This window comes from Apteryx mantelli, chromosome 1 (genome assembly GCF_036417845.1).
Source record: "Apteryx mantelli isolate bAptMan1 chromosome 1, bAptMan1.hap1, whole genome shotgun sequence".
NCBI classification, from domain to species: domain Eukaryota; kingdom Metazoa; phylum Chordata; class Aves; order Apterygiformes; family Apterygidae; genus Apteryx; species Apteryx mantelli.
In genome coordinates, this window is record NC_089978.1 from 210894132 (window position 1) to 210921692 (window position 27561).

General features: G+C 38.7%; 1 protein-coding gene and 1 long non-coding RNA gene across 6 annotated transcripts in view; one reads left to right on the plus strand and one right to left on the minus strand.

Annotated features, from left to right (window-relative positions):
- The window catches only part of SEMA3C (semaphorin 3C), a 128755-nt gene extending 101586 nt beyond the window's left edge, over positions 1-27169 (minus strand). The window contains exons 1-2 of the mRNA XM_013944048.2: positions 26879-27169; positions 23594-23734 (exon numbers count right to left, since the gene is read on the minus strand). Of these exons, the coding sequence (XP_013799502.1) occupies positions 23594-23696 (103 nt within the window). The 5' untranslated portion in view covers positions 23697-23734; positions 26879-27169. The remainder of the gene's footprint in view (positions 1-23593; positions 23735-26878) is intronic.
- Positions 27170-27419: 250 nt separating this feature from the next.
- Positions 27420-27561, plus strand: part of LOC106485613 (uncharacterized) — a 540848-nt gene continuing 540706 nt past the window's right edge. For all 5 annotated transcript variants that reach the window (XR_010887352.1, XR_010887357.1, XR_010887354.1 and 2 more), the window contains exon 1: positions 27420-27558. This is a non-coding gene — a long non-coding RNA (uncharacterized lncRNA). The remainder of the gene's footprint in view (positions 27559-27561) is intronic.

Here is a 27561-nt window from a genome sequence, read left to right on the forward strand (position 1 = left end):
AGTGCAGAGTAGTGTTTTGAAAAAAATGCCTCTAAAATACCAGGCTATATGTGAGCAGAGACTGCCCAAGAACAATCAAATTCGCTGTTTTGACATTGGTATGAAAGTGTGAAAAGCACAGGACCAAACCAGCCTTGGGGAGAATTATCATTACAATTACTGCAGGATTATTACACAAAACTCTGTATTTATTTGTGGAAAGTAATAACAGGAAGAGAGAGGGAAGAAAATGACAAACAATGCAACTGAAGATCAGGAAGGATTGATTTACCCTTCCTTATATTCAGTTCTGCTGTCTAACTCACATTGTAATGTGATAGTACAGAGAGTTTTCTGCTATTGTTTTGTCTTGCAGGTCTTGATGCCATTTCTGTACCTTACTCAGTGGTTCTATCATGTGCAGCCTCCTGATATGCTTAATATTGCACAGTGATCTCATCCAGTTGTTTTGGCTCTTCACAGTAGGCAGTGAAAAACTGCTTTAAAATCCAAGGCCACATTCCCAGCTGATGCAACTCCAGTAACTTCAGTCTAATGATTCCAGATGAAAATATAAGCATTTTGGATTTTATATAATACTTGTTCTAATACCTCTTTCAAATTTTTTCATACCTTCAAGGAAGTGATAAAGCTAATATGCTCAAAAAGTACAACCTACATTCATTTAGTCTACTTAAAGAACAGCGGCATCAAATTAATTAAATACTATTAATTAAACACCACTCCCTATTGCATACCTAAAGAGTACTATACTTTAAACTTGCCTGCTACATGAAACACAGACATTTAACCATAAAGCAAATGAACAAACCAGAACTTCTTCTTATTTTGCATACACCATATAACTGATTTTACAATCCTTTGAAACCTGTGCAAGTTAAAACTGCCTTCAGGCATCTTACGCACCTAAAATGTAAACAGAACACTATAAGTCTAATTGATTTTGTCAGTTTGATTTTCCTGGACCATACTTTGCAAGGATGCATTTGCTAGAAAAAATACCTAAAGCATTAGGCAGAAAACAAGCTTTTCGTGAACATCAACACAAGAGCTTGGTTTCTATTTTCTTTATTCTTGGTTTCTATTTTCTTTAGCAAAACCCCATTCACTTCCCTCAAGTGCTTTTTTCTCTCGGCCCCTTTTAAATACAGCTCAAAGAACTGATAGATCAGCTGAACTTTCATAAGACTGCACATTCCTCAGCAGTGCAACTTGTTTTTTGTTATACAGTAAGCAACAGGCATAATGGGATGATTTTGTACGCATATTGCATAACAGCAATGAAGATGCTGCTGCTGTACTTTGTTCTCATCTCCTTTCCATCACCGTCCTTTTCTTTAGGACCGTGAGGAGAGGATGAGCAGGTGATGAGTTTGGTTAACCTGTACTCCAGTCTCCTTTCTGGAGAATGTGCCCTGATGCCGTAAGGGAGGCTGAAGAAGCAGCAGATTTCTAAGTTATGTAATGAGGAGTGCTGGCACCAGTGACAGTTGTGTAAGGAAACAATATGTACAAATACACAAATGCACATAAAGTTTATATACAGAAAGGATTCAGAGCTGGCAGCAAAGCACTGGTATGAGCAAATCTGATGAAATCTGCTTTTACTGGACTCTTCCAACAGCGGTAACAATACTGAACAGTATCATCCACCGAGAGAGAAACACGTAATTGGTTCCTACATCACTCGCTGGCAGAACCAGGCCTGTGTTCCTGGGTTATAGCACCACTTGGGGACCTCTCTGCTTCTTGTCCTCACACACCAACCTGGAGAAGCGGGAGACGATTCCCTGTGCTGAGAGCAGCCGAGTGCAGCACTGCCGCCTGCTCTCATCAGTACCCAGCCTGGCAGGAGTGGCCCCACTACGGCTTCCCAGGTAATCCTGCCTCAGGCATCGGGAAGGAGATTACTTGAGTGACCTTCAGGTATCATTTTCTTTTATAAATAAAGCCCGAGATTTTCATCTCCAGTCAAGCTGAATGGCAAACCCTAGGATGAAGCGGTCTGACAAACTCTGGAAGTAGGTACCCTCTAATTCACGCTTCTGTCCCACTGCACATGTGGACCTCAGAGGGCAAGCATAAGGCATGTGCCTGAATATATTAAAAAGCTGAGAGTGCAGCCTATGTGCTTGTACAGCTGTTGAGTCAATGTCAAAGTGACAGGCTTCGGAAACAGTATACGCACGCGCATGTAAAGAGGGTGGTTCAAAGTCTTGGGTCTATGGCTTTGCTATTGCTCAGAAAAGCACTCTATCACTGGTGATAAGTTAGGGTGCCTAGAGGCTTGGCTAACTGTATTTTTATTATTTTACGTCTCATACATTAATACATAGGACAATGGTGTACATCCACTGAATGACTTCAAGGGAGTTATTTACACACATTAAATTAACATTAGGACAATGCAGATACATGCACCTGCAAGAAAGAAATTAAAAAGGCACCGAGTTGTATTTAGCATTGCTTTGAACCCTACCTGGAGGACTCCCATCATGGAACAGCCTTTATCCACCCCAAGATTATCCACAGAATAATGAACTGACTTACCCAGCTCTTCAGCATTAGTAATATGAAGAAAAACTGGCATGATTTTGAAACTGAAAGTATTCAAGAAACTGAAGAGATTGAATTATGAAGGAAGATCAGAAAATGAACAAACAAACAAACCAAAGTCTGGCAGCAAGGCCAAAAAAAGAGATTGCAAAGCAACATAAAAGTTCTGTGTATAAGTGCTTTATGCTCAAATGGGAGAGGATTAGGACGGTGCACAAAAGTATAATTCACTGTTACAAAGAATTAAAAAAATAGAAAACAAAGAGTCATAGTTACAAAATAATTCTTGTTCCCTGAAATAACAGCTCAGAAAACAAGTTTCTGTGCTTGGGACATTTGTTACTGAACTAGAGAAAGCACTACAAAAATGTGCTGGAGCAAATACTTTCACTAATATAAGGTGGATTAGAGGAGTTAAGAATTTCTAATATTTCTGATTTCCATGATTCGTACATTATAAGGCATGTCTTTTCATTAAAATTGGATTTAAATATTGATTTACTCTGTTTCCTATGACAAAGGTCTCACAATGATGTTTGGTGCATGTGTGTACGCATGTAGACAAAGTGGTGAATAGAGAAGTGTGTGCACATGTATACTTATTAGCAGAAAGAGGGATATTTAAATATCTTTCTTACCTCTGGCAAAAATAATAAAGTTTTCAGTATTCATGAATATCTTGAATAGATATCTATGTTGAAGAGATATCTATCCTGTTGCTTGAGGGAATGAGACCTAAGAACAAGGAGAGCCAAATTCTCTGCTGGCATATGCTGGCATAATTTCATTAGTGGTGAATGCAGCTGCCCCCACACACATTAGTTGAGAAGGCTACTTGAATGACAGAGTGAGAAGAGGGAATCAGCCTAAATGTGTGGTTTCAAATTTTATTTTTCATTGTCAGCACAAATTGTAGTTGCAACACGAGGGCAATTTTTATTAATTACTCACTTCAGAATTAGCTTATAAGTGCATAGTTCCCTACATTTCACAGCGATAAAATGAGTATCTTCAGGATTGTTTTGACATACATATTCACTACAAAGCATGGCTTATATTGAAGAAAGAAACCATTTTTACCCTAATTTTTGTTTTTTCTCTTTTTTTCTTTTACTTTTGTAAGAAGAATTTATAAAACAACTACATTCAGGCTTCATCATTTTACAGCTGCTTTTGGTGCAATAGTTTCCTTCAAGTCTTAAAATACATTGTTATCACAAAGTACCAAACAACGATTTAATTAACTTTGCCAAAGTTTAAAAAGAGATATTCACTAGAGGTGAAATCCATTACAGACCACAGGCACCTCTGTATGTCTGTATGCAGCATTTAGGGGTCAGTAGCATACAAAAATAACAGATTTGCTCACTCACAACTGCAAGAACTTAAAGCCTCCAAGCACATCATCATATTTCCTGGTGGCACACACAAAATTGACTAAACTTTGCCATCAGTTAGCCAGCCTAAAGTCAGGCCAAACCATTAGCAGTCTTCCCAGATGAGATGTTTCCCCACATCCAACCTTGGAGATGCAACCAACAGCTAATCTCTGAGTTAATCTGTGCAGTCGGAGAGAGGATTTGGGGGCCAGGGGGCTGAGTGCATCTCTTCAGTGTGCTAGGAGAATCGCCTGGTGTCTGTGCAGAAATGCAATACGCCTGGCCACGCTGCCTGCTCGGGAACAGGAACACGAACCCGTGTCTTCCACTGTCCAAAAGGGAGCTCTCACTGGACAGTTTCTCCACTTTACAGAACTACCAGTTAATATAAAATAAAGATGCAATTATGAAAACAAGAAACTGCAGCAAGGAGTCAGGTCTGATTTATTGTATTTTATGCTTCTCAATCTAGTTCAATTAATTTTGTATTCTTTTCTGTACAGTGGCAGAGCTCAGAGAGGAGTGAAAAGCATACTGAAATTATTTTACACCTCCTAATTACGGCAGTTATCTAGGAAATGTGGGCTGGAATCGGAAATTCTGCCTCTTTGCTTCCAAAATAAGATGGAAATAAAACATTTTTCACTCCCTATTTCATTCAAAATATTACATTCAACACAGAAAAGAAAGTAATCTCTGCTCCTATGTCCTTTGAATGTAAACTATACAGACACTTCTCTTCAGGCTATGGATCCCAGGCTGATGGAGGTACCTTTCTTCAGACCTGAGCAAGACAACCAAATCCCAAGATATGTGACATATTCCTGTCCTCCGCATTTCACTACCAGCTACTACTAGGTAATGGTTAAAGAGCCGTGATGACTTCTGGCAGCACTTGTATATCTGACAGGGTTGTTTCAGCTCCCATTCTGCCTGGCCTAATCCTCGCCACGAGCTCAGTAGCAAGCGTAGAGACCTAGCAAGGGTTTTGGGTCCCACTCTAGGGACCAAGCCCCTAAAACAGGTGTTGCCAGACACTTTGGCACTTCCTTTGTCGTACATAGCCCTGACATTATAACACTGTTTGTATGGAGTCACTATTTAGTATGTTGTGTACTCCAAAATGCAATATATAGAAAGTAACACAGTGCCCTAATAAATTGTCTTCTAAAGCTCATCCACTATAAATTACTCAGAAGCTTTCAGGTATTAATGTTAGAGACCGTTGTCAAGTTTTGGGCCACTTTATTTTAGCCATTATACAGTAACCCAGGGGAATGAGTGTAAGGTACTTTATGTTCTCAGCTCACAGCTCATCGGTTACTACGGTATCTGTCACACAGCTGCAATGATCCCTTCTTTATCCTAGAGCTAACAGGACTGTGGATGAGAATTTTAATGTTGCTACAGAAAGCTAAGCCAACTTATCTGGATATAGAGTGTATTAATTCCTGTTGCTTTTCTGCCTAAATACTAGTGCATTTACCTAAGAATAGTCTGAATACAAATTCTTGCTCCAGTTCTAATTTCTTCCTCTGAGGTAAATATAGACATTGTTTATTTAATGAGAGCTGTGAGCTTTCACTGGATGCTTAAATGCATTAAAAAAGCCATGTCATGTGGCTACCAGGCTTATAAGGTATGTAAACCACGCTATGAAAAGTTACTGTATTCCTACTCAATGGTTAAAGGTACAAAAAAACCATGGGGAACTTGCTCTAGCCTTTCTTTTTGGCTTTAGTAAAACAAACTCTAATTCTGTATTTGTCAAATTACTATCTGCTACAGTTGGAACTTTCCTTAAGCTTTACTCTGCTAATGAAGTTTAATCTGCCCGGGGCTTAAAGCAATAAGCAAAAGAGCTTTGTGCGCTCCTGAGTATGCAATGTGAATGTGGTTTTGCAGAAAAGAAAGTCTTCTGAATATTAGGGGTTAAAATCAGTGGAAAATGGAAACCAGCCTATTGCCCTTGTTTTTTCAGCTGTAAAATTTTACTCTAATAAAATAGATAGTATTTCTTTATAACCCCATTAGTTTTTCCTAAGCAAACTGACAATACCATTCACTGTTCTGTGAACCCAATCTCCGTAACTTACGCTATTCTTCTGTGAGAAATACTCTGAATACTTGTGTATGGAAACAGGAACTTTGAAGCCATGTGTTCAGAGCCCCAAATGTCTCTTCTACTTTATTATTTATTTATTCATTTATTACTTGAGTAGGGAGTTTGACATAGAAGGGAGCAACTATGTATCAAATTGGAGAAGACATTAAGTGTGAAGAACCGTCAGAGCAATGCACATTTTAGCCTGGCAAAATAGTATGCAGTCTCTTAAAGAGCTTAGAAAGAAATAACAATAGATTTTATAGAAAGAAAAGGACATTATTTTATAGAAAGAGAAGGATCAGCTTTATGAAATCCTTCTATAATTATACTATTTGAAAGACAGCCAAAGTGGGGATGGGGGAAGGGTACGGAAAGTAGAAACCCTTTCTTCACTACGTGAAAAAAATCTGTGATTTCAGGTAGGATCTCCTTCTATGAAACTTGCATGTACAATGCAAATCACCAGCTTTCTGATCCATGCCTTTATACAGTATGAAATTCTTGAACCTGCACTGTTTGCACTGTTTAAGATTCAGCAGGTCTAGCTCAAAAACAGACTAGGTAGTAAAACTGCAGGCATAAAAGTTCTGATTTGTATTTGCAGAGGATACAGCTATCACCCTCAGAACTTATATGGTCCTCATTACTCAGGTATTTGCAAGTCTCAGAGTCACTAACAAATTTTATTCTTCCAACACCCACGTGAAAAAAGAGGCAGCATTAGCACAAATGGCCACATCTGTATTAGCTGTAGCAAGAAGTTTATAAACATTTCTAGGTATCTCATGTTTCCTCTGAAATGCTGACTGATTTCCCTTTGCTGTAATGAAGCATTGAGATTGTTTTCATTAAAGATACTCTCTAGCTGAGGGGTTTTTTTTCATAAAAAATAAATCTTTGATTTTGATTTTGATTCTGCATAATCACACTCAAAACAGTAAGGCTGACACTTGGGTTTTACCTTTTCCCTCCCTCTAAAGATTTGGGCATGCTGGAAGAAATGGTCTTCCTCTCAGCCCATTTTCAGCAGAATCTCATCATTTCTCATCATAATGGAAAAAGGCTTAATCAGTTAGGTATGAGACATTTAACTGAGCACAAGTGAGACAATAATGAATTACTGCTTCCCATCCACCCCCATATTATTCCCACTGACTAACCACAAGTGTTACCGTTATTCTGCTAAAAAAGAGATAGTGCTTCGCTTTTGATTCACTTTCCCTTCTGAACTGCAGGATAATATTCCCTCGATTAGGAATATAAAACAGGAAAATATTAGCTAACTATACGAGACAGCACAATCACAGAGAAGAAGTTTCTTTAACCCTTGTCTGGACTCATAACTTACTGATTTCTTTTTGTGGTAGTTGCTTGACATGCCTTATTTTAGTTGCTGCCACTTGTCAGAAAATAGCAAAGCACACAAAAATCTTTAATCCTGCTTCCACCAGGCAAACCTCAAAAAAAGCGTGGTTGCAGTTGTGTGAGGTAGCGGCTAAAAAGAAAAGAAGGAAAAAAATAAACCTGCAAACCAACTCCGTCTCTATAAATAATACAACGTGGCAATTACTGGCACAGGCAGTGCAGAACGGACAGCGGCAAACGTGCACCCTGTACATTTCCAAGGGAACAGTGAGGACTGTCCCGAGGTTTGCAGTCGCTGCCCTGTTCACGTAACCACCCTTCCATGGCCTTGAAAACACTGAACTGGATGACCCCCCCCCACACACTACTAAAGCTGGGACATAAGAAAAAACTTTAATAACATAAAAACTGCTTCTCAATTTCTTTTTCTTTTATTTTATTCATTAGGAAGTCCTATACTACCTCATAGTGAAAATAAAACATTGAATACTCTTGTCATGTATCTACTGAAAGTGTTCATAACTACACAGCTTCTGTGAGGGTGGGCATTGATTAAACGTGGATTTCTAGGGGAAATATTGAACCCATTGGAAAACATGGTCCTGATCCAAAGCTCAGCAACATCACCAGACTTCAGAAGAATTTTTTTTTCCCCACTAAATTAAATGTCTTTGCTGTTGTTTTGCTTTTGTTCACCAGATGGAAAGATATATGGCACATGAAGACTGCTGCTGTGCAAGCTGTACACTGTGCATAAACCTCTGTGGGCCATTTTAAAATTAAAATGCGCTTGTTCAAAGTGTATGGAGAGACAGACAGGAACACTGATTTTTAAGTTTTGTAAGACAAGGTATCTTGCTTTAATTTCTGTATAATATCCATAAAATTGAACTCAGAAGGAAAGCTAGAAGAAACAGCCTTTCTGTGTGTTTTTTCTCCTCAAGAATTTCCTTTGTTTTTGACATTTTGGCTTGTTTCTTTCTGAGGGTCCATTGTATCTAAACTGCTGCACTTATTCTGGAGCAGCAGTTTTTAGTTGTTGCAACCCTTGAGTGATCAGTAAAAAAACAACAACAATGAATGCAAACACACACACACCCTGCAAGACTTACTCTTGCACATGCAAGCAAAAAGTCTCAATCCTGTAACACCATTTACTTTAATTATGGTCTACAAAACAGAGCATCTTGATTTCCATCTCTTTTTTCATATGCACAAGAAGACGAGGACGAGAAGGTGTGGCAGCTGGGCAAACAGAGGCAGAATATTTTGCTATGAACTGTCACCTCCAAAATCCCTAGCATCATTTTTGGAAAAGAACAATTGCTTTATTCAAGAAAAATCTGTTTGATATTTTCTACCAATAAGGAAACCATCAAGGGATTTTTTTTTTCCTAACTTCATTTGAAAAGTCAGTAATTTTATTTGTTCTTCAAAACAAAGATCTGTTCTTCCTCTCTTCTAGTCTGCTTTATCATTGTTATTCATTAGAGTAGATAACACCTGCTGAGAGCCTTCAACCGCAGAGCTTTTGGAGGCTGATGGAAGCATCAAGCTAATATTTTTCAATGGCTCTGGGATCTGAATCTGATATCCTCAGGATTAAGGAAGATCAAATGGAAATGAATATCTCTTTATAGACAAAAATCCACCTATGCTTTACCAGACAGAGAATGAATTTGTCTGAAGAGTGGAACCTAACCCAGTGAACTGAGATGTTTCCCAGTTAATTATTCATATATAATCTATTTTACTCTGATTTTGGTATTAGCAAAGTGACATAATGTTTTGGGTTTCCCCAATGACAAGAATGAATGCTCAATATTTTAAATTAAAAGAGAACTGGTAATGGATACTTTAAACTGCTCATACAAATTAAGCCATGGGCAGGGATCAAAATGTATCCTCAGAAGGCTATAGAGAAACTTCTGTAAAATACATTGGCAGAGGACTAGCTCATGATATTCACCCTCAAGAAATATTCAGCAGTTCCTGCAGGACACAACACTCACATTTGTCCACACTCTCCAAGAAAACTCTGTAGTTTGAACCAAATCCCACTGAAGTCAATGAAAACCTCCCTTTTTTTTCCCCCCAGTTGGACACCAAACAACTTAAGTCATTAATACATAGATGTATGTATACATAGTTTACATACATAGACATATGTATGGTCCTGATTCTGATCTGACTCAATTTTAAAGTATCTCAGTGATTAATTCACACTCTTATAATATAAATAGAGTCAGATTCCTATGCATTTATGAGAAATGCAAAATTTCCTGGCCTACTGATCACCTTGTAGGCATGTTTATTCCCTGCCAGAAATCTTTTCAGCACTACTCTTTTTACCTGTGGAGATGAACCTGGAGAAGGGTCAAGAGACAGCGAGCAGCTCCTGAAATGAGCAGCTCACCATTAGAATACAAGAGTCACTTTCCAAGTCTACAAGGTAGGTATGAGATAAAAAAGATAACCATCAGAGTGGTTAAAAACAGATTGCCCAGGGATGCTGTGGGATTTTCATCCTTGGAGATATTCAAAACTCAGCTGGACACAGCCCTGAGCAACCTGATCTAATCAGACATGCTTTGAGCAGGAGGTTGGCTAGATGACCGACTGCTGGAGGTCCCTTTCAACCTACACGGTTCTATGATTCTATGAAAGACAAGGAAAATATAGCACTTCTGTTAAATAAATGTCAGTAGGAGACCATTACTGCTTTACAGAGAATGTGAGGCAAGTCTCTCCAGGGAAATCTGAGTAGCCTAACAATCAATATAGTTTTAATTCCTTTTTCACGTATTCGAAATAATACAGTATCAATCACATGTCTGAGAAGAATAAGCTCAGAAGCAAGTGTCAGATTACTAGATTTTTGTATGTGGGTTCTGCATGTGTCTGTGTGTACATTTTTTTATTAAAGGACAAAGTTTAAGGTTGCAAGTCACCAAGAATAAAGAAGATACCATAGCTTGAGCAAATACAGTATGAAACCCACATGAAAAAATATGTGGTCAGTTTGCTAAGAACTTTTTACTCTGGACTTTGCAGTTTTAATATTTTTTTTATACTTTTTTTAAAAATGTTTTTTGCTGGATACATGCATCTGATACAAGTCAGATAAGTTAAAACTTGCTCAGAAGCAGACACATATATCACCACAAACACCGCATGTACTGTAGAGATCTGCTTTATCTGTTGTATGGAACATTTTGCACACACACAGATACACACTTTGAAAATAAACTAGAACTATATGTCACTGTAGGAGATCTAACACCTGCTCAGATACCAAACGTATACTGTAAAATTTGGTCAGAAATGTCATTTATTTCATTTAACCTTAATTTTAACTTTGTGCTAAAGGAGGCTAATGGAATTTAAAAAAATAAATAAAGACAAAATTCTGTATCTGAGAAAAGTGAATTTAGTTACGTTCTACACACTCCATCATCACAATTGCACAGGACCTCACCTAGCCGAGCTCTGAGTATCTTCATCAATGGAGACTGCCTCTCTGGGCAACCTGTTTCAATGTCTAACCACCCTCACAGTGAAAAAAAGTCCTAATATCTAATCAGAGATTCTTCTGCTAAAACCTGTGACTTTTGCCTCTTGTCCACTCACTGTGCACTTCAGAGAAGCATCTGGCTCTGCCCTCTCTATAATTCCCCCATCAGACATTTGAAGACAGTAGTAAGATCTCCCTTAGCCATATCTTCTTGAGGCTGAAGAAACCCAGGTCCTCAGCCTCTCCTTGTAGGCCACATGCTCCAGCACCGTCACGAGCTCAGGGACCCTCCACTGGGCTTCTTCCATTCTGCTAATACCCCTCTTATACTGGGGAGCATCCCTGAATTTATCTCTGATCTCCCCTCTCCACAAAACAAAAGAAAAACAGATTTGAGAGTTAGCTGAAAACTTTAATATATAAACAATGTAATAGGTCAGAACCATGCACAAGTCCCGTGCAGAAAATGAATATTTTACCTCCTAACTGAGCCTAAAGAAAATACACACCTGTACTGGCACTTTCTTCAACATGACAAGATCTCTAGATACCTGATCAGGAGATACCTGAAGATGGCTTCAAAGGACCTGGAGATTACCTACAGCAGACATTATGGCAATATGTTCTCATACAATGTAAGCTGGGGACGGAAAGCACAGCTCTGTAAATTTGTTCAAATTCCTGGTGCCTGTGAATAATCTCCACAAGAACCTTTCACCTCTTGGGGATTGCTACATCACCCCCCTAACTCTCCAGAGAGTATTAGTTGCTTTCTTGAGAGGTCTTTTTAGAGAAAAAAAAAAAGTTTCATAGTCTGCTATTTCTCTTCCTCACATTATCGGAATTGCACCTATTAGCCAAGAATGGGACCCACTTTGAACAAAACTTGTTTTCAGTTGCTCAGCAAACAGGTTGGGGCAATCAGAGACACAGAGCAGGAAAAATAAGCAGAGCGAACGGTAAACACTGAGTGGCCACCTTGTTTATTCAGAGTGCTGCTGTTTATTGATGTTACACACAATCTCAAGTTTAGCTGATGTTAGATGTTTCCTCTCATACCCAACCTGATTTGAAAGGGAGTTTTCTCCAGCTGGCTAGGGAATCTTTCAACAGCCATAACCAAGCCATAATCCTTTCTCAATTCCTTTGTTCCCTCATGTAAAGAAAGAGAATACCATAAAGCAAAGGTCCTTCACAGTCACTCCACAGAGCCCCAGTGAAAAGAAAAAACTCAGCTGTTTGCCTTTCGGACAAGTTCCAAACAAGTCTAGCCAGACTTTTTCACCTGTTTAGGGACAAGATAAGTATGGAACTGAGTATAAAAGTAAATCCAAAGGAGAGGAAAAAAAAGAAGAAAAAAAGCTGGCAATTCATTTCAAATAGGCAAGAGTTTTGTAGTTTGTTTTTTGTAACTTCATGGTCTACAGGCAGAGCAACCCACCTTCCCACAACAACGCCGGTACTGCACATCTCCTCATGCAACATTACATTACTGCATGTTGTGACAGGTATCTTTGATTAATTCTTTTGATTAATATTTATCATTCTGTGCAAAAATTCCTTTAAATATACAGATGAGCATCTAGTTAGGGGAGAGAACCTGATGTCAGTAGAGAGAAAAAACAGCAAAACATCTCCCTCTGTGTGCTTTGGTGGCCTGAAGGGGAATATACATTGTGAGAAGGATAGGCTGCCTCATAATCAGCATTCAAAGCCTGGCCCCAATACCAATTAAAAAACCACTCAACAGAAGCATGAATATAATAGCAGAGAGGAATCTCATCACTGTACAGTGCTGGACATATCTGGAGTGCTTTCCTTAACTCTTACAAGGGAGAACACTTTGGCAATGGCATCCTGAGAATCTGGAATGAAATGTATCTTTTTTTGAAGTAGCAAATGGAAATTAAGTCATCATCTGTGGCAGATCCCTATATCTGCAAACAAATCCAGTTCAAGAATTTTTTATTTAATATTATTTTTTATCTCCATTAGAAGACCCCATAGCCACATGTCTGTAAATTACCACAGTAGCTATGAAACCTGCTCCAGTATTGATTCAGCTGGCACAACTTTCCTCTATAAAACCCTCTTTAGAGGCCCTCCATCAGGGTGGTCTGTGCTCCACAGCTGCTGGGGAAGATGCTGAATTCCAGTGTTTGCCCCTCTCCCCCAGAGCCTGCTTTTATTAAAATGGAGACAGTAGCAGCTTTAATCACTCCAAGCACATACATACACATAAAGTGCAGCTAGACTCGCGTCCTTGCTCTCACATAGGCACAATGCTGGTGCTTCATGTCCATCTTCAGTGTGTTGGGACAGGAGGAGTAATTCATCTGTTAAGGAAACACACACTGTCCAAGCAAACACGGTCCCTCTTCTCGAAGGAAAGGACAGGGGACCAGACTGAAGCCTCTGGTTTGGTGGACCTGGATGGTAGACCTCACTCTTGACCCATGCTGGCCAAGTTTTTAAGTTTTCTCCTTGCTTCATCTTCTGATCAGGATCAGCACATATAGTGATATACCTGACCACATCTGAAAGTTTCAAATGATTTTTTGAAAGTTTATGTAGTTTTGCCACTTCAGACACAGAATTATTCAGCTGCCTGTGTGAGCTTAAAAACACTGTTAGGGACCTAATCTCAGGAAAGAGTAGGGAAGAACATTGTAAAAACATCAAATGAGATAAAAATCACTGGGACCTGTTTCTTCAACTCTTCTATTGTGCTTTTGAAAATTATGATCAAAAAAGTCTTAAGTTGGCAAATACCCATAACAAAAACAAGGTTTCTACTGGAGTAAAGAATGGCTGACATGCTTTTCATCGTAAAGAGACTTATTAAAACTATGAAGATGATAAGATATTAAACTAGAGATAATGGCTTTACAGGCATGCCCATTTTTGTATTTTATAGCCATGTATGCACAGCTTTATTTCCTAAACACAAAACACAATAGAACACCTCATGATAGTTTTAAACTCTTTTGCCTTTGCTGTAGGTTTGTCTGCTTTAGGAAAAAGAAAAAAAAAAAAAAAGATGGTGCATTATTTTGAACAGTGGCAGGAAGTGGGTTTTTAACAGAATGAGCTTTAAAAATTCCAGCTGTGTTCACATTGAAGCCACCGAAAAGTCTAAGCCTAGGATCAGCTCTCCATGCCAACTAAATCTTTCTCAGGCCTTAGAAAGTAAATTTTTGAAAAAATGCCAGGTCTCTCCTTGAAAATAACATCTTAATTGGCTGGTACTGAAAAAACATTGAAGTGCCATTTTGAAGATGCAAGTGCTCGCATTTTTGTACACTAATTTGATATTGTGGCTTTTAAGAATACACAGTGTATTAACACAGAGACCACCTTATAAAATTAAAATGATAGGGATGCAGGCTGGCAACATCAGAGCAGGACGAATTTCTACAAACTGTAGGAACTAAACGTGTTACGAAGCACCCTGGGCCATTGAAATGCACCAAAATGGCCAAAGAAGCGTGTGACTTTGCACCGAGGAAAATGCTGTTTTCCATTCACAGCTGGCTGCAGCCTAGTAGGGGACAAGGGAACTCCAGTCTTGTTTTATCTTTCAAGATCAGTAGTTGTTATCAAGGAGTTTTCAACATCAGTTTTAGGTTCATACCTTGTAAAATGTTTGCCATCAAAAAACAGAAAGTGCAGTCATACATATTAATGTATATATGATATGGCATACCAAGAGGTTTTGAATACAAGTAACTTTGCATTAAAAAAAAAGGATTCCTGTGGAATTATGAATACATCTATCCTACTATCTCTCCCTCTTTGCTTTAAGTTTTGTGTGCATATTAAATTATCCACCCTGCAATTTATCCTCTCCTTCTGCTGTTAAGAACTTGGCATTCTTGGTTTGTTATGTGAGAAGGAATGAAAATGAACCTTGTCATTCCTGGCCATTATGTCCTGAAGTGAACGAGTGATCAGACACTTGCATCACATATTTCCCTTATCCCTGTAAATCTAACTCTGCAGCTCTTTTAAGTAGGGCTACTGAGAGGTACAGACTGATTTACATGAATGTTCAAGGAAGCAAAATATTCACCCAATTAAACTATTTCTGAATCGACAGAAATTGATTTACTTTGCATAACACGATGCTTTTAAGAGCAAATGCATTTTCATTAAGAATGGTAAAGGCAAATGGTATTATTAAGCAAAAGAAAAAAATCACAAAAAGCAACAGATGGTTCAGAAAAATAGGTGACTGAGAAAGCCCTTTACTCTCAGGGAAGGATATACAAACTTTTTTCTTTCTTTCTTTTTTTTTAAAAGTGCTTTTGGATTTGCAGAGAAATGACTTCACATATAGGAACTATGCAATTGCAAAGGAAATACTAAAAGGAGATGATAGGAAAGATAGATGTAAGTGAATTTTAATACGTCACACTTACATTTACTGTGTGACTCTAAAGGAAAATCCTTTTTCTTCATTTCAGAATGGCAGTTTGACCCTTTTAGAGGGTGAGAGTGATGCCTTTAATTAAAGAATTTGGCTCCAGCTTCTTCTAGATTTTTTAAAATGAAATTAATTGCCAAGACACATTTTTTTCCATTAAGCAACTTGGCAACCCAGGGTGATTTTGATGCCTCTTCCTCTACATTCTAGAAGATAATTTTTGTGAGGCAATCATTTATCCCAGAGTAGTGAGCAAGATTAAACAGAACAACACAAAAGTCTGTGTACATGTTCCAAACTATTTCTAAATGTTCCATTTCATGAAATCATATTCGCACTTGAAATTTGTGTTGTGATTAAATACTTCATACAAAAATACACCCTAAGCCCCCAAATAAAAACATTCTTCCTTTCCCAAGATTACTGTGGTCATTAAAAACATCACATCACATTCCAAACAAACAAAAGAGCGTTATATCCTAATATGCTGGTGAATTCTGTTTTGGAGAGAACCAAGAGCTCAGTCCTGAAAGCTGCTCAGAGGCTAAACTCCCGGCTCGCGCTGATTTGAGGGCATTCAGGAGGCGCGTAGCACATGCCTGGTTTAAGCCTAACTTTCTTACCTGAATGTCTAACACATTTCCAAATAGATATTTCATTCCTTTTCACTCCCTGACTGAACAGACTGTAGCTGTGAAAAGCTGTTACAGAATTTTTTCTATCAATATGTTTTGACAGGGGGCTCCCAGTAAAATACTCATTTTAGAAAACGATGAAATACCACGGACTACAATTTCTCATAAGCAAGATGTATGATGTAGCAGGACATCTCTTCAAAATGTTGAATCCTGTTTGTATTAATGGAAGGGACTTGTCTTGGAAGAGAAAATCATTTTAAGATCATTAGTTAAAATAATTTACACTGTGTTTCTGAAAATAATGCAGGTATAATCTGGGGCATTAATCTGGGTGATGGAGAAGCCTTTGTAACATTCATTTTTGCACTTATAACTAATTTGCTGGGTGAGAGTAGCTGTTGAGAGTATCCCATATATTAGTTATTGTACAAACTGAGTGTAAATACAACTGCTATTAACCACTTGAGGAGCAAGTGACTTTTTCCTCAAAGAGAGAAAGTTAGCCTTATATTCACAAGGATAAGGAGAAAATGAAATTCTCTCAACAGCATGATGGTTCTGGCTCCAGAGCAAGGGTGGTTTCGTGGGAGAGAGCGAGCTGTCACTCTTTACCTCCCTTCTGCTGGGGTACCAGATGTCTAGCTCCAGCAAATCAGTAAGCAGGTTTTCTGCTTCCAGGAAGAAACCATATCACTGGTGGATGAAATAATGATGCAAATGCAAAGTGTTGCAAGTTTGAATTGAAAAGGGATGGAGGTAAGAAGAGAAGGGAGGAAGGCCAGAGCATTTAAACCCTCCATTAATCACCACCTTTCACTTCATTGCTGGGAACACACACTTGACTTGCCCACTTCACAGTAAAAAAGAAGATCTGGCACTGCACTGATTCATGCAGGTTAGGGAGTATTTTTCACTCCTTAGTTGCATCCCTGAGAACCCAACTCTGTAATATGATGAACGAAAGAAAATGAATGGCTTCTTTTAACCTGGAGTCCACTGCAGCCACAGCAGGAGGAATGTAAGACGAGATGGGAAGGCACTCTGTGAATCAGCAAACGGTGCTCTTATCACAAAGGCCTTTCCCCTGAGAAAGAGGGCCTAGTCTTTGTATTAAGGAGTGTTATTGAGAACATAAAAAAGCCAGCACCAAAAAGAAGAAGAAGAAAAAAACCCAAAACATGTTGAGGGAACAGCCAGTTCAAATGACAGGATAAGGTCTTGGTCTATGTATTTATTCATGGCAGGATCTCAGTCAACGCACTTCAATTAAAGGAGTAATTATAGTGAGTCACGTCACTAATTATATCTGATACTCAAAAAGGCCTGTGCAGCTCCACATATCAAAGTGCACTGTGAACTCATCCAGTATGGAAATGGCTCACAGAGAAGCCCTTGTTACTGATGTTCATATAACTCTAAAAAAGATAGGATATTAGAAATGTCTATGCCTTTTTCTCTCTTTGCATTTTTTTTTTTAATTGTCTATGTAGGGACTGCAGCATTTGCCTTAGACATGGAACAGAAGGGAGGATTGTCACAAGAGAAGAGTGAAATTGGGCAAAATAAACTGCTTTCTTCTATGACAAGTAGAGAGAGCTAAGATGTGAAGAATCTGTCAAAATGTTCGAAGAGAAGGTTTAGTTTTGCCATGCTTAAAAAAAAAAAAAAAAGAAAGAAAAGAGAGGTTTCAGATACAGGTGACTGATAAAGGGAACAAAAAGAGAGTAAAGGCAATGAACCCTCTCTTAGACAATACATCTGCCTTTCAGAGTGTGAGAAACACTCAAGTCATTTCAAACTTTGTAAGATTTGATGACTTATTTATCCAAGAGTAGGATTACATTTATAAGCTTTTCCCCCTATATTTGAAACCTGATAATTAATTACCCTGAACACTGTGTAGTTATTTATGCTTTCCTATGAGTGTGACTTGGGAGGACAAATAATGAACCGGAGAAAACCTTGCCTGTGACTTCAATTCCATTGCATGAAATTTTCATAACTGAAGTCACAGCATATGGCACATGCAAGCTAACTTTAAATATAAAAATAATATACCTAATTCTCCTCTCACAAAAACTCATGTCAACAAGGAATAATGACAGTGAAGTCAATTCAATGACACTGCCACTAAACAAGAGCTAGCGTGAAAATAATCAGGTTCAATATTATGTAGCATGTGGGATCTCTACCCTTGAAACTCTAGAAAGAAAACTGAGCTTTGTACAAAGTGCTTCCTTTAATGCCTTTTAGGAAATATTTTCAAAATTTAAACTCAGTCTATTTGAACAAGTACAAGTAAGATTTACTGCACTATGTCTATATGAACACAACTCGTTGCTTTTTTAACAACAGGAGAAAAAAGTTAGAGATGTCTGTATGCAGAGAAGACTAAATCAAAAACAACCTGGAAAGGCTTTAATTTGGTAATCAGATATTTGTCTTTAAACAAGACAAACAAGACTTGATTGTCAGTTCCATCAAATGCAAAAATACCAACTTCCATACTTAAGAAACAATTTTATATTTTTAGCTGGTGGTATTCAAAAGTGAGTTAATTTTTTAGATACCCACTATGAGACATTTGAAAAGGAAAGATTTTCACATGGTTGGTGCTCAGCACTTTATAAGTTAGCACTGCATAAGATCCTTGAAGCTTAGCAAGTCACAAGTCAGTCGCTTTTGAGAAAATATGACCCAGTTTGCTGAAAATGATGCCCCTATAAAAATGTTCAAGAGATCTGCAAATAAACAAAAATAAAAAAGAAATCTGTAGTTCTCTCTCTTTTATTAAGCACTCCTTTATTTCTACTTCATTTTGCAAGCAGCTTTCATTCCATGGACACCACCAAATATCCAATAAACTATCTGAGCATAAACCATTGCCTACTGGACTGTCATCAGGACAAAGTCCCCCAAATAATAAATGAACTTTTTATTAACTGTGGTAACATTAACATTACAATGAGGGATTGTTTAAAAACAAGTTGTACTGCTGTTGCTCAAGAGCTCAAAGAAAATGGTTCTCAGTTCCTTTATTTCTTCTTGAGGGTAACCACAGGGGTGGCATTAAATCTTTTAAAATATGTTGACAGTTGAATAAGTGTTGCTGTTGCTCTGGTGACACTTTATGCTTTTTAATTGTCATTAATGAAGCTGACTGATACTTTCTTAAAAGTTCTTTACGTGTTCTAGTAATGTTCAGACAAAAAGAGAAACAAAACTGTCTGCAAATTAGCCTTGATCCACTTCTCGTATGGAATTTTCATTGGAGACAATGGGAGATTCTGCATGGGAAATATCTGCTTGACCAGACTTTTTAGGTAGGAATGCACAAAATGTTCCCAGTAAACCTTGATAATTGTGAAACTATCACTTGGTTGTGCATCTCCATATAAATTCAAAGTTCAAAGAAGCTTTGAGTGCAGTTTCAAAAATAAGTATGGGAGCTGCTTTGACTGATTCAAAATCTAAAGTTAAAGTGGCATGGCCCAAGTCATTTTAGGGGTGGAAAAAAAAAAAATGTAAAATTGAGCTGGAAATGAAAGAAAGTTTGACATTATTGTGGAGTCTACAAGTTCATTTTTTATTTTGATAATACTCCCACTGGCTTGGAGAAAGGTTTTGCCCATATGCAGCCTGAGAGAGTTAGTTCCCAATTATCTGTTCAGAAACATGTAGTAACAAGGAGGAATGCATGTGGCTTGTGAAACAGCAGGCATTATACTTGGTAGCTCATAAACAGATAAGCGAAGTCTTTTGCTATGAGCAGAAAATAAATTATGACTCTTTAAATTATGGTGGGAAAGTCTTTTCAGGGGTCAAAGAGCTGTAGGAGGTAAGGGGAGTGGGAAAGGGTATACCAGCAGTCTAGGGATCCTCTCCATCCTCCCATCATGGGTACCCTACGTCTTACATGCTCCCATATGAACACGGTAGATGACTCCCCAACATTGCACAACAAGCTTCACATCTTTGCAATTTCAGACTCAGAAAAATTAGAGCCACCTTTCTACCTCCAGTGCTTCCCAGCTTGCACTCTGCAAGTGCAGCTGTCGTACAGAACGGATGGGCCGAGCCATTACAGTTAAACAGGACAACTCCAGGCACATAAATTCCTTCACCTGATTCTCCATAGGCCCAGTGCTGTGTATGAGCACCTATACCTCTGCAAAGCATGCAATTTGACTCCAGACTGACCTTTCCTTTTTCCCAGGGAATGGCTAAACAAGGTGTAAAGCAATAGAAATCAGGCCCAGGAGTTGTGTATGACACTGGAATTTTCAGGATAATTAGGGTGCAGACAGTAATAATTTCTGCACTCACGTCATATGCACATTTAACAATCTCAGCTAAGTCATGAACTACATTTTAATTAGACAGGGGGCCATGCTTTTGATTTCAAAAATAGAAATTAGGCTTGCAATCCTTCACCCATTGAAGTTAATTGCAAATTCCCTATTATCAGACACTTGAGGTATTAACCCAGGCTTACTTTTTAATTACATTTGATTCTTAATGAAGTAGATGGCAAAGAGCAAAAGCAGCCCATAATTCAAACGATTCACATTTTTATCTTTCCTGATGAACAACAGAATAGGTCAAGATACTCACTGGATTTTCCCATGAGAAATGCTGCAGTGTGAATAGGCTCAATTGACTTGCTCCTGAAGGAGCAGGTTAGCTTTGAAAAGAATCACTCATTTTCTTCTCCTGTATAAATTCTATCCCCCAAACTTATACAAATATAGATACTAAGCAAAGTCTAATTCACAACATGAAAAATATCCCGTAAATATTCTAAACTTGAATGACTTGCCTTTATTGTCTGATGACATTTAAAGCATAAGAAGTCCTAACTGTAGTTTTATTTTCAAATGATACACTTTGAAAGAGTGATATTTCTTCGTAAAAACTGACAAATTCTCAGGACATGATGGCAGCTGATAACTTGATATTTCTACATGATTTAGAAACAACAAACCATGAAGCAGTGGTGACGGAACAATACAAAGTTTCACCTTCTCTCTTTATATCAGTACCCATGTAAAGAAATGAAGATTTACAGAACAGAAATTTATACTATAGTGGGGCTGTTATCTTGTTGTACACAACCTACAAACTCTTTTTACATAATGAAAGTTGTTTCTTACCATCTGGAGATCAGACTTAAAAATAAATTTACTGTTTTCATGTTATATGAAAAGTTCAGCCCTGTATTTCAGATATTACTTGATATGTTATAAAAGGCATATTATATTTCTTAACTCTAGGACTTTGAAAGACCATTACAAATCAAGGAATTTAAAACATAATTTACTGGAAAAAAGTCTGAATGTTTTTCTGTACAAAACTTGGGATCATATTCAGCAGAAGACTGTGATTATGACCTCTAGCTACATTTTCATTACGAGGAGACAAAAGGAAAGTACTAGGGAAGGTAAAATGTCCATTTTAACACTATCATGCAGTAGGCAAGTCTCAGGTGACACTTGCTTTCCACTAACTTTCACTGAGGCTAGAGACCGCCGGTTTTACCTGTACAAAACATCACCTTAAAAATCAAGGACATGACACAGGACTGTTGTATAAAGTATTGCAGAATCACGCCGTAAGCAAGAGACCTCATACAGGAGATCAGGGGAAACCTAAGTTATTTTCAAGGCCACTCTGGACACAGTGTGGAAGTTTGAATTAGCTTGTTTCGCCTAACTGTGACAGAGATGCAAGTGTAATACACATTCACAGAAAAACTTGCTTCTGTGTTGAGAATCAGCACTATCTACACTAAACCAGCATTAGTTAAGCAAGGAAAATAAATTCCCACCTAGGCCACCACCTACTTGATCATTTGGCAACTCCTTGTTGGAATACAGTATTCACCACTGCTTTAACTGAACCTATGCAATTTACACCTACCAAGTATTGGGCTCATAAGATTAATGCCATATACCCCAAAATATGCAATATCTTGCAATTGATCAGTCTACTATTTGGTATTTGTGGAAGGTCTAACTTGGCGAGATCTCCCTCTGGATGGCTCTCAGGCTGTGTACATAATTATGATCATTGCCGGGAGTAGCGGTATGGGTTACTTAGTAGTTTTTTTTGTTTTGTTTTGTTTTTTAAGTGCTTCCTCCAAAGACTGTTCAGAGCATGCAGAATATTCACATGGCAGGACATGGCAGCTGCAGGACAGCCTTGCACTTGTGAATGATACAATACATCCTAATGCAGACAGTATTGATGCAGGGAGTAGCAAGCCCTTGTGCCTCAAAGACAAATCCCAGAAAAGGTAGAGGGTTGAAGAAAGCAAATGTCACTATATTTAATGACAGACAATTTCTGATTTAATTCAGCAGAACAGATAAGCTCATGTTCTGAAGGACACACATGTTCTGAAGTGGTGGCTAATATCAGCATTTAAGACAAGGATTAATACTGGAAAAATAGGATCCCCTTAGGTATTTTGATGACTGAAACAGAGTGAATGGAGTCATCATCAAAATACAGACAGCCCAGGTATGCTGTAGACCAGATATGCTGCCCTTCCTGACTAATTCTTCTTGTACACTGTGTTATAGACTAAGCAACTCAAACACATTGCAAGTGCCTCGGATGGAGGATAGGATAGACTGATAAAGAGTATAGCAAAATAGGTTACATTAGGTTACATAGGCCTTAGGTTATGTTTCTTCTACTTTTCAAAAAAAAAGGTTGAGATATATATATATAAATGATAATAATAATATGATCTTATATATATAATATGGTTGATTTCCAGACAAACCCTCAAAATTACAAGAACCATCAGCTGAAACATTTTACTACTCTATTTTTTAAATTTAAACATAAAGACCTTAGAAAATTTTCACAGAAATGCAAGGAAGGGCAAAATTGTTACAACACATGCAGCCACCAAACAAAATGTCAATAGCTGGCAGGAAGTCTTTTCTGCAATTAAATGCAGGGCTGTAAAATAGCTACCTTATTACTCCGATTACTTCAATATTACCTTAATAGTAAAGTATTGCTCAGCACTTTAGAGGTGGACGTACTTTTCTCGCAAACAAATATTTTGACTGCTTGTTTACAGTATGTAGCATTTTGCAATCACTGATGCCTAAGTACATCCAACACATTGTATGAAGCATGCAAAGAGCGGTATTTTGCCAGAGAACTCCAGCACCTTGCTAACTAGCTTGGTAAACCTTCAAGGAGTCTGATTTTCAGAGTGTAAAGAGTCGCAGTTGGGCAGCAAATGAAAGCAACCCAAATCACTAAGCACTTCTACCACATGCCATGTACTTCATGTGCTATTATCATTCCAAAACAAAATTAAGGATAAGAAATAAAACCTTTAATTGTTAGTAAATCATAATAACCTTCAAAATAGAGTGGAGGTATGATTATTTAATTACCTATAGCTATAGTAGCAATGAACTTCATGTAAGAATTAAATTTAGGCTAGAAGGTATCTCAGCAGCAAATCAAAAATAATAATTGTGCACACAGATTAAATAGCCAATTTCTTCTTATTGAGCTGAAGGGGGAGAAGAAAATATTCAAGGATAACATTTGCTTAAGAATGTTTATCTTCTTTCTTACCATTGAATGTTAAAAACACCCTTGCTTGAGGCTGTGAAGATCCTTTTACATGGCTAGAGTAAATAAATATCCCAATCAACACGTGCAGTGCAAGCAATGCCATCTCTTCAGATTTGCAACTTAATATCCAAGAAAGGAAACCTGAAAGAAAGATCACATTACTGTCTTTAAACAATTGCGTGGAGCACAAGGAACACTACAGGACAATCTGTGTTAAAAAGCACTTCCAGCTGAAGTCATAATATATGATAAAGTGAAGGAGTACAACACTTCTGTTTTTTTCTTTATAGATCTGAAAATGGTTTTCTCCAGCTGTGTTCTGTGCCAGCACAAAAAGAGCTCCCTGCCTGTCCGTACAAACCAAGAGATGGGCTTTTGGCTAAGACAGACTTAGATTCAGTTTATTTAAATAAGGACAATTCCACCTGCTGGAAAAATAATTATACTAAATGTCAAGGCAGAGCAAAGCAAGGACAGGAGATAAAGTTTCATGAATAAAAAAATTGGCTGATATTTTTAGACCTCTCTCCTTACTTCACATCATGTTTGATCTCCCTCTCCCCTCCCCCCCCTTTTTTTAACATTTGAAATCAAAGGTGCTCAAAAGCAAGCCTTAAGTTTTAGAAAGTTGAGAGCTCTAGCAGCCCTCAATACCTTTTCTAAAGGTGAAGTCTTGACCATATACGTCACTAATTTCAATATCCTTGAAATCAAAAATATTTCAACATGCCTGAAACTATCAGTCAACATTTGCTTTTTGGGCTAGCTCCTTTCAGGTACTTACCTGCTCTCTCAGACTTCTTAGAGCACTAACAATACTCCAGACTGGGCAGGGTATAAACACTTGATACTGCTGTTACTCACATACATATGCTGAAACTACATGCAATTTTATGGGGTTAGCTGTTGAGCTCTTCATAGAAACCAAAAACACGCCAGAACAAATCTCCCATCTTTTCTTAGGCTAGGAAGACTCATGCCAGGCCCGAGACAAAGCTTACTGGAGCAGTGGCCCCTTCCTGGGCTTCCAGCTGACTTTGGATCAGGCCCATAAAAAACAGAACACATTCAAAGTTCCCATTCAAATATACCCATCTGTAATACTCCTGAACTGCAGCTCTCAAAAACCTGCACAAGTCTCAGTTTCATTTAACCTATGATAACAACTTTGATGTCAATAGATTAACATTAGTTTCTTCAGCACAACTGCAAAAGCCAGAATAAATCACACACTCATTCTAGTCCCATTCTTCTACCCTGCTTTTATATATATATTTATTTATTTTATATATATATATATATATATATATATATATATATGCACACACACACACATACTCATATGTATATACGTATTTCTTTTTGGCCTCAACAGCCTTTCAACTAAATACCATTTACTGGTATTTAATGATGGGGTGATATATATGATTCAGTGGTAACTGGGAGCACCTTGAGGGAAGCAAACTCTAGGACTGAAAGATAGCATTAAAGGCTAAAGATTGCTCAGGCAACAAAACTCTTCATTAAAAAGGCAATCACTACTCTTTTTACCTCAGCTGTGCTCTAGCACTACAGTCCCTCCAGTGGAAGACAATATTTCTACATCCTTGTTCATTCAGTCCCTCTGAGATTCACACCTGTCCTGAAAGAACAGGCTGTAACCACCAAACCATGGCAGGAACCAGCTGTCAGGCAGAGATGACTTTAGGTCAGCACCAATTTGGGCTGGATCCACACCACTGACTTAGAGGTAAAAGCTCACTATCTCATTACTACCTCTGTCACTCCATATCCCCTCCCTGTAAATCATTTTTAAGGGCTTCAGTTTGCATCAGGGTTTCCTCCTAAACTGGGGGGAGGGATGGAGAGCGCGCGAGGGCGCGCGCAGCTCTCAGCCTGCAGCGTGCATCAGCCTTCCCGACGCGCTCCGCAGCACTCCGAGACCCATGAAGATCAAGTAATGCTACTGCTCTGCTAATTGACAAAAACACTAGCGTCAGAAATTTCCCAGATATGGATCTGGTCTACAGAAGAAACATATCCATTCTGGCTCAGTTCCAAATAATTTTTTAAAGCTTTTTTTTTTTTTTTTAGTTAAAATATAGTTGTTGAGTTTTTGCCAAGAATAATTCTTAAAGAAGCTACACAAACTCCCAAACTAATGTTGCTCTGTAAGGTTTTAGATTTAAAACTCACAACTAGCTCATGGGATATCCTTTACCTTAACCCTCTTCTGAGAGAAGTGCCTTTAAATCCTGATAAGATTGCTTTGTCAGGCCAAAACAAATAGTCAATCATACTGAACATGTGATTTAACAGATGCAGTGGGATTAGTATTCTACAGTAGTAGCACTATGCTTTCTTTGCAAGAGAGATGAAAAGTCAAGGAGGAAAAACTATATGGCTTTTTCTCTTCCCTTAAATGATATTGTGAATAATAATAAAAAATAACACCCTTTCAGCACTCTTTCCCTCCCACTCTCATGTCTCCTGCCAATTCTAATTCAATCAGTTATGAGTGAAATATTGCTACATTTCATTGTTCAAATTTCCAGTCTTCACTGATACACAAAAGTGACAGGCAAATATAAGATTCAAATTCTAAGTTGCATGCTTCCTATCCAGCTGTTAGACATAAATAATAAAAGCACATTGTGCCACAAAGGTATCTCAGGGTACGTGTCATGTGAATTACCTAATGGAAATGGGTTTAATTTCAGGAATTTCCATACCTGCTAACTGAAAACAAACTCATTTCAGGTTTGAATCTCAGTTTGGGCTTATATCCCAGGTCTGAATTTATCTCAGTAAGTCATGATACTATATTCAGCATGCCCTGTGCACATGATCTCTGCTGACAACCCGCAGACCTAAAATTTTGCAAGTACTCTTAAAAGAATCTTCTAAGACAGAGGAAAAGCAATGTCTAATTCCATTCCTGCTCTTATACTCTATTCTAACTGTAAACAAACCAGCAAACCACTACCAAAGTAACGTGGTGAAGTTTTCCTGACGCAGAGGTCCCTTTCAGTGTGCTACATTGCTTTTGAAAAGTATTATATAGCTTCGTTGTAAAGTGCTGTGCAGGTGTCATCTGCTAAAGGCTAGGTCCTCTAATCCCTGTAAGGAAAACCGTTCACCAGCAGAAAAGAAAGAAAGGAAAACCCAGACTATGCAGGTCTGGAAAATATTGCTTTAACTATCTGTGAACAGTAGGAAAATTCAATAATCAAACACATTTCACATCGATTAGAGCAAAGAAAGAGAACTTTCAATTATGCTTACCCAGCTATTGGAGGAACCAGTAATACAGCTTTCTATCTGGTTTCTATCAGTTTATGGACTCCAATCGCGTTACCAGAACACTTTAATTCCAAACCTGGCTTATTGTGGGGAGGGGGGAAAAAAAAAAAATCTCTCTTCCTGGTGGTTGCAAAGGTGCTCCCAGTTCCTCTGTAAAATAATCCTTACAGCCGGACTGCTAAGGCACCAGGAACTCTTCTCCCCAGCCCTCAATTAAGCACCTAGGAGTGAATGGAAAGTAGCAGCGCGATGACGGTGAAAGCTTTGGTTTCCGATTACAGACACGGGCTCGGCTCTGCCCTGCCCTCGCCGCCGCGCTCGCGAGCCGCCTCACCCCGCGCCCCGCTGCATCATTAGCCGAGCAAATAGGGGCTGGAGCTCATAAATAACGGCGAGGCCCCACCCCGGCCCGGCCCGGCCAGGCGCGGCACGGCACTGCGCGGCGCGGCGCGGCCCGGGCGGGGCGGGGCGGCCGCCGGCTCCGCTCGGCTCGGCGGCGCGGAGCGGCCCGCGGGCGCGCACGGGGAGCAGCCGGCGCGCCCGGCTACAGCACTGCGGGGCGGGCGGGGAGGCGGAATGACACCTCCAACGTGATAAGAGGGGTTTTAGGGGGAAAGCCTCTCCGGCCGGCTCCGCGGGAGGTTTGTGCGGCTGCCGGGCAGGTA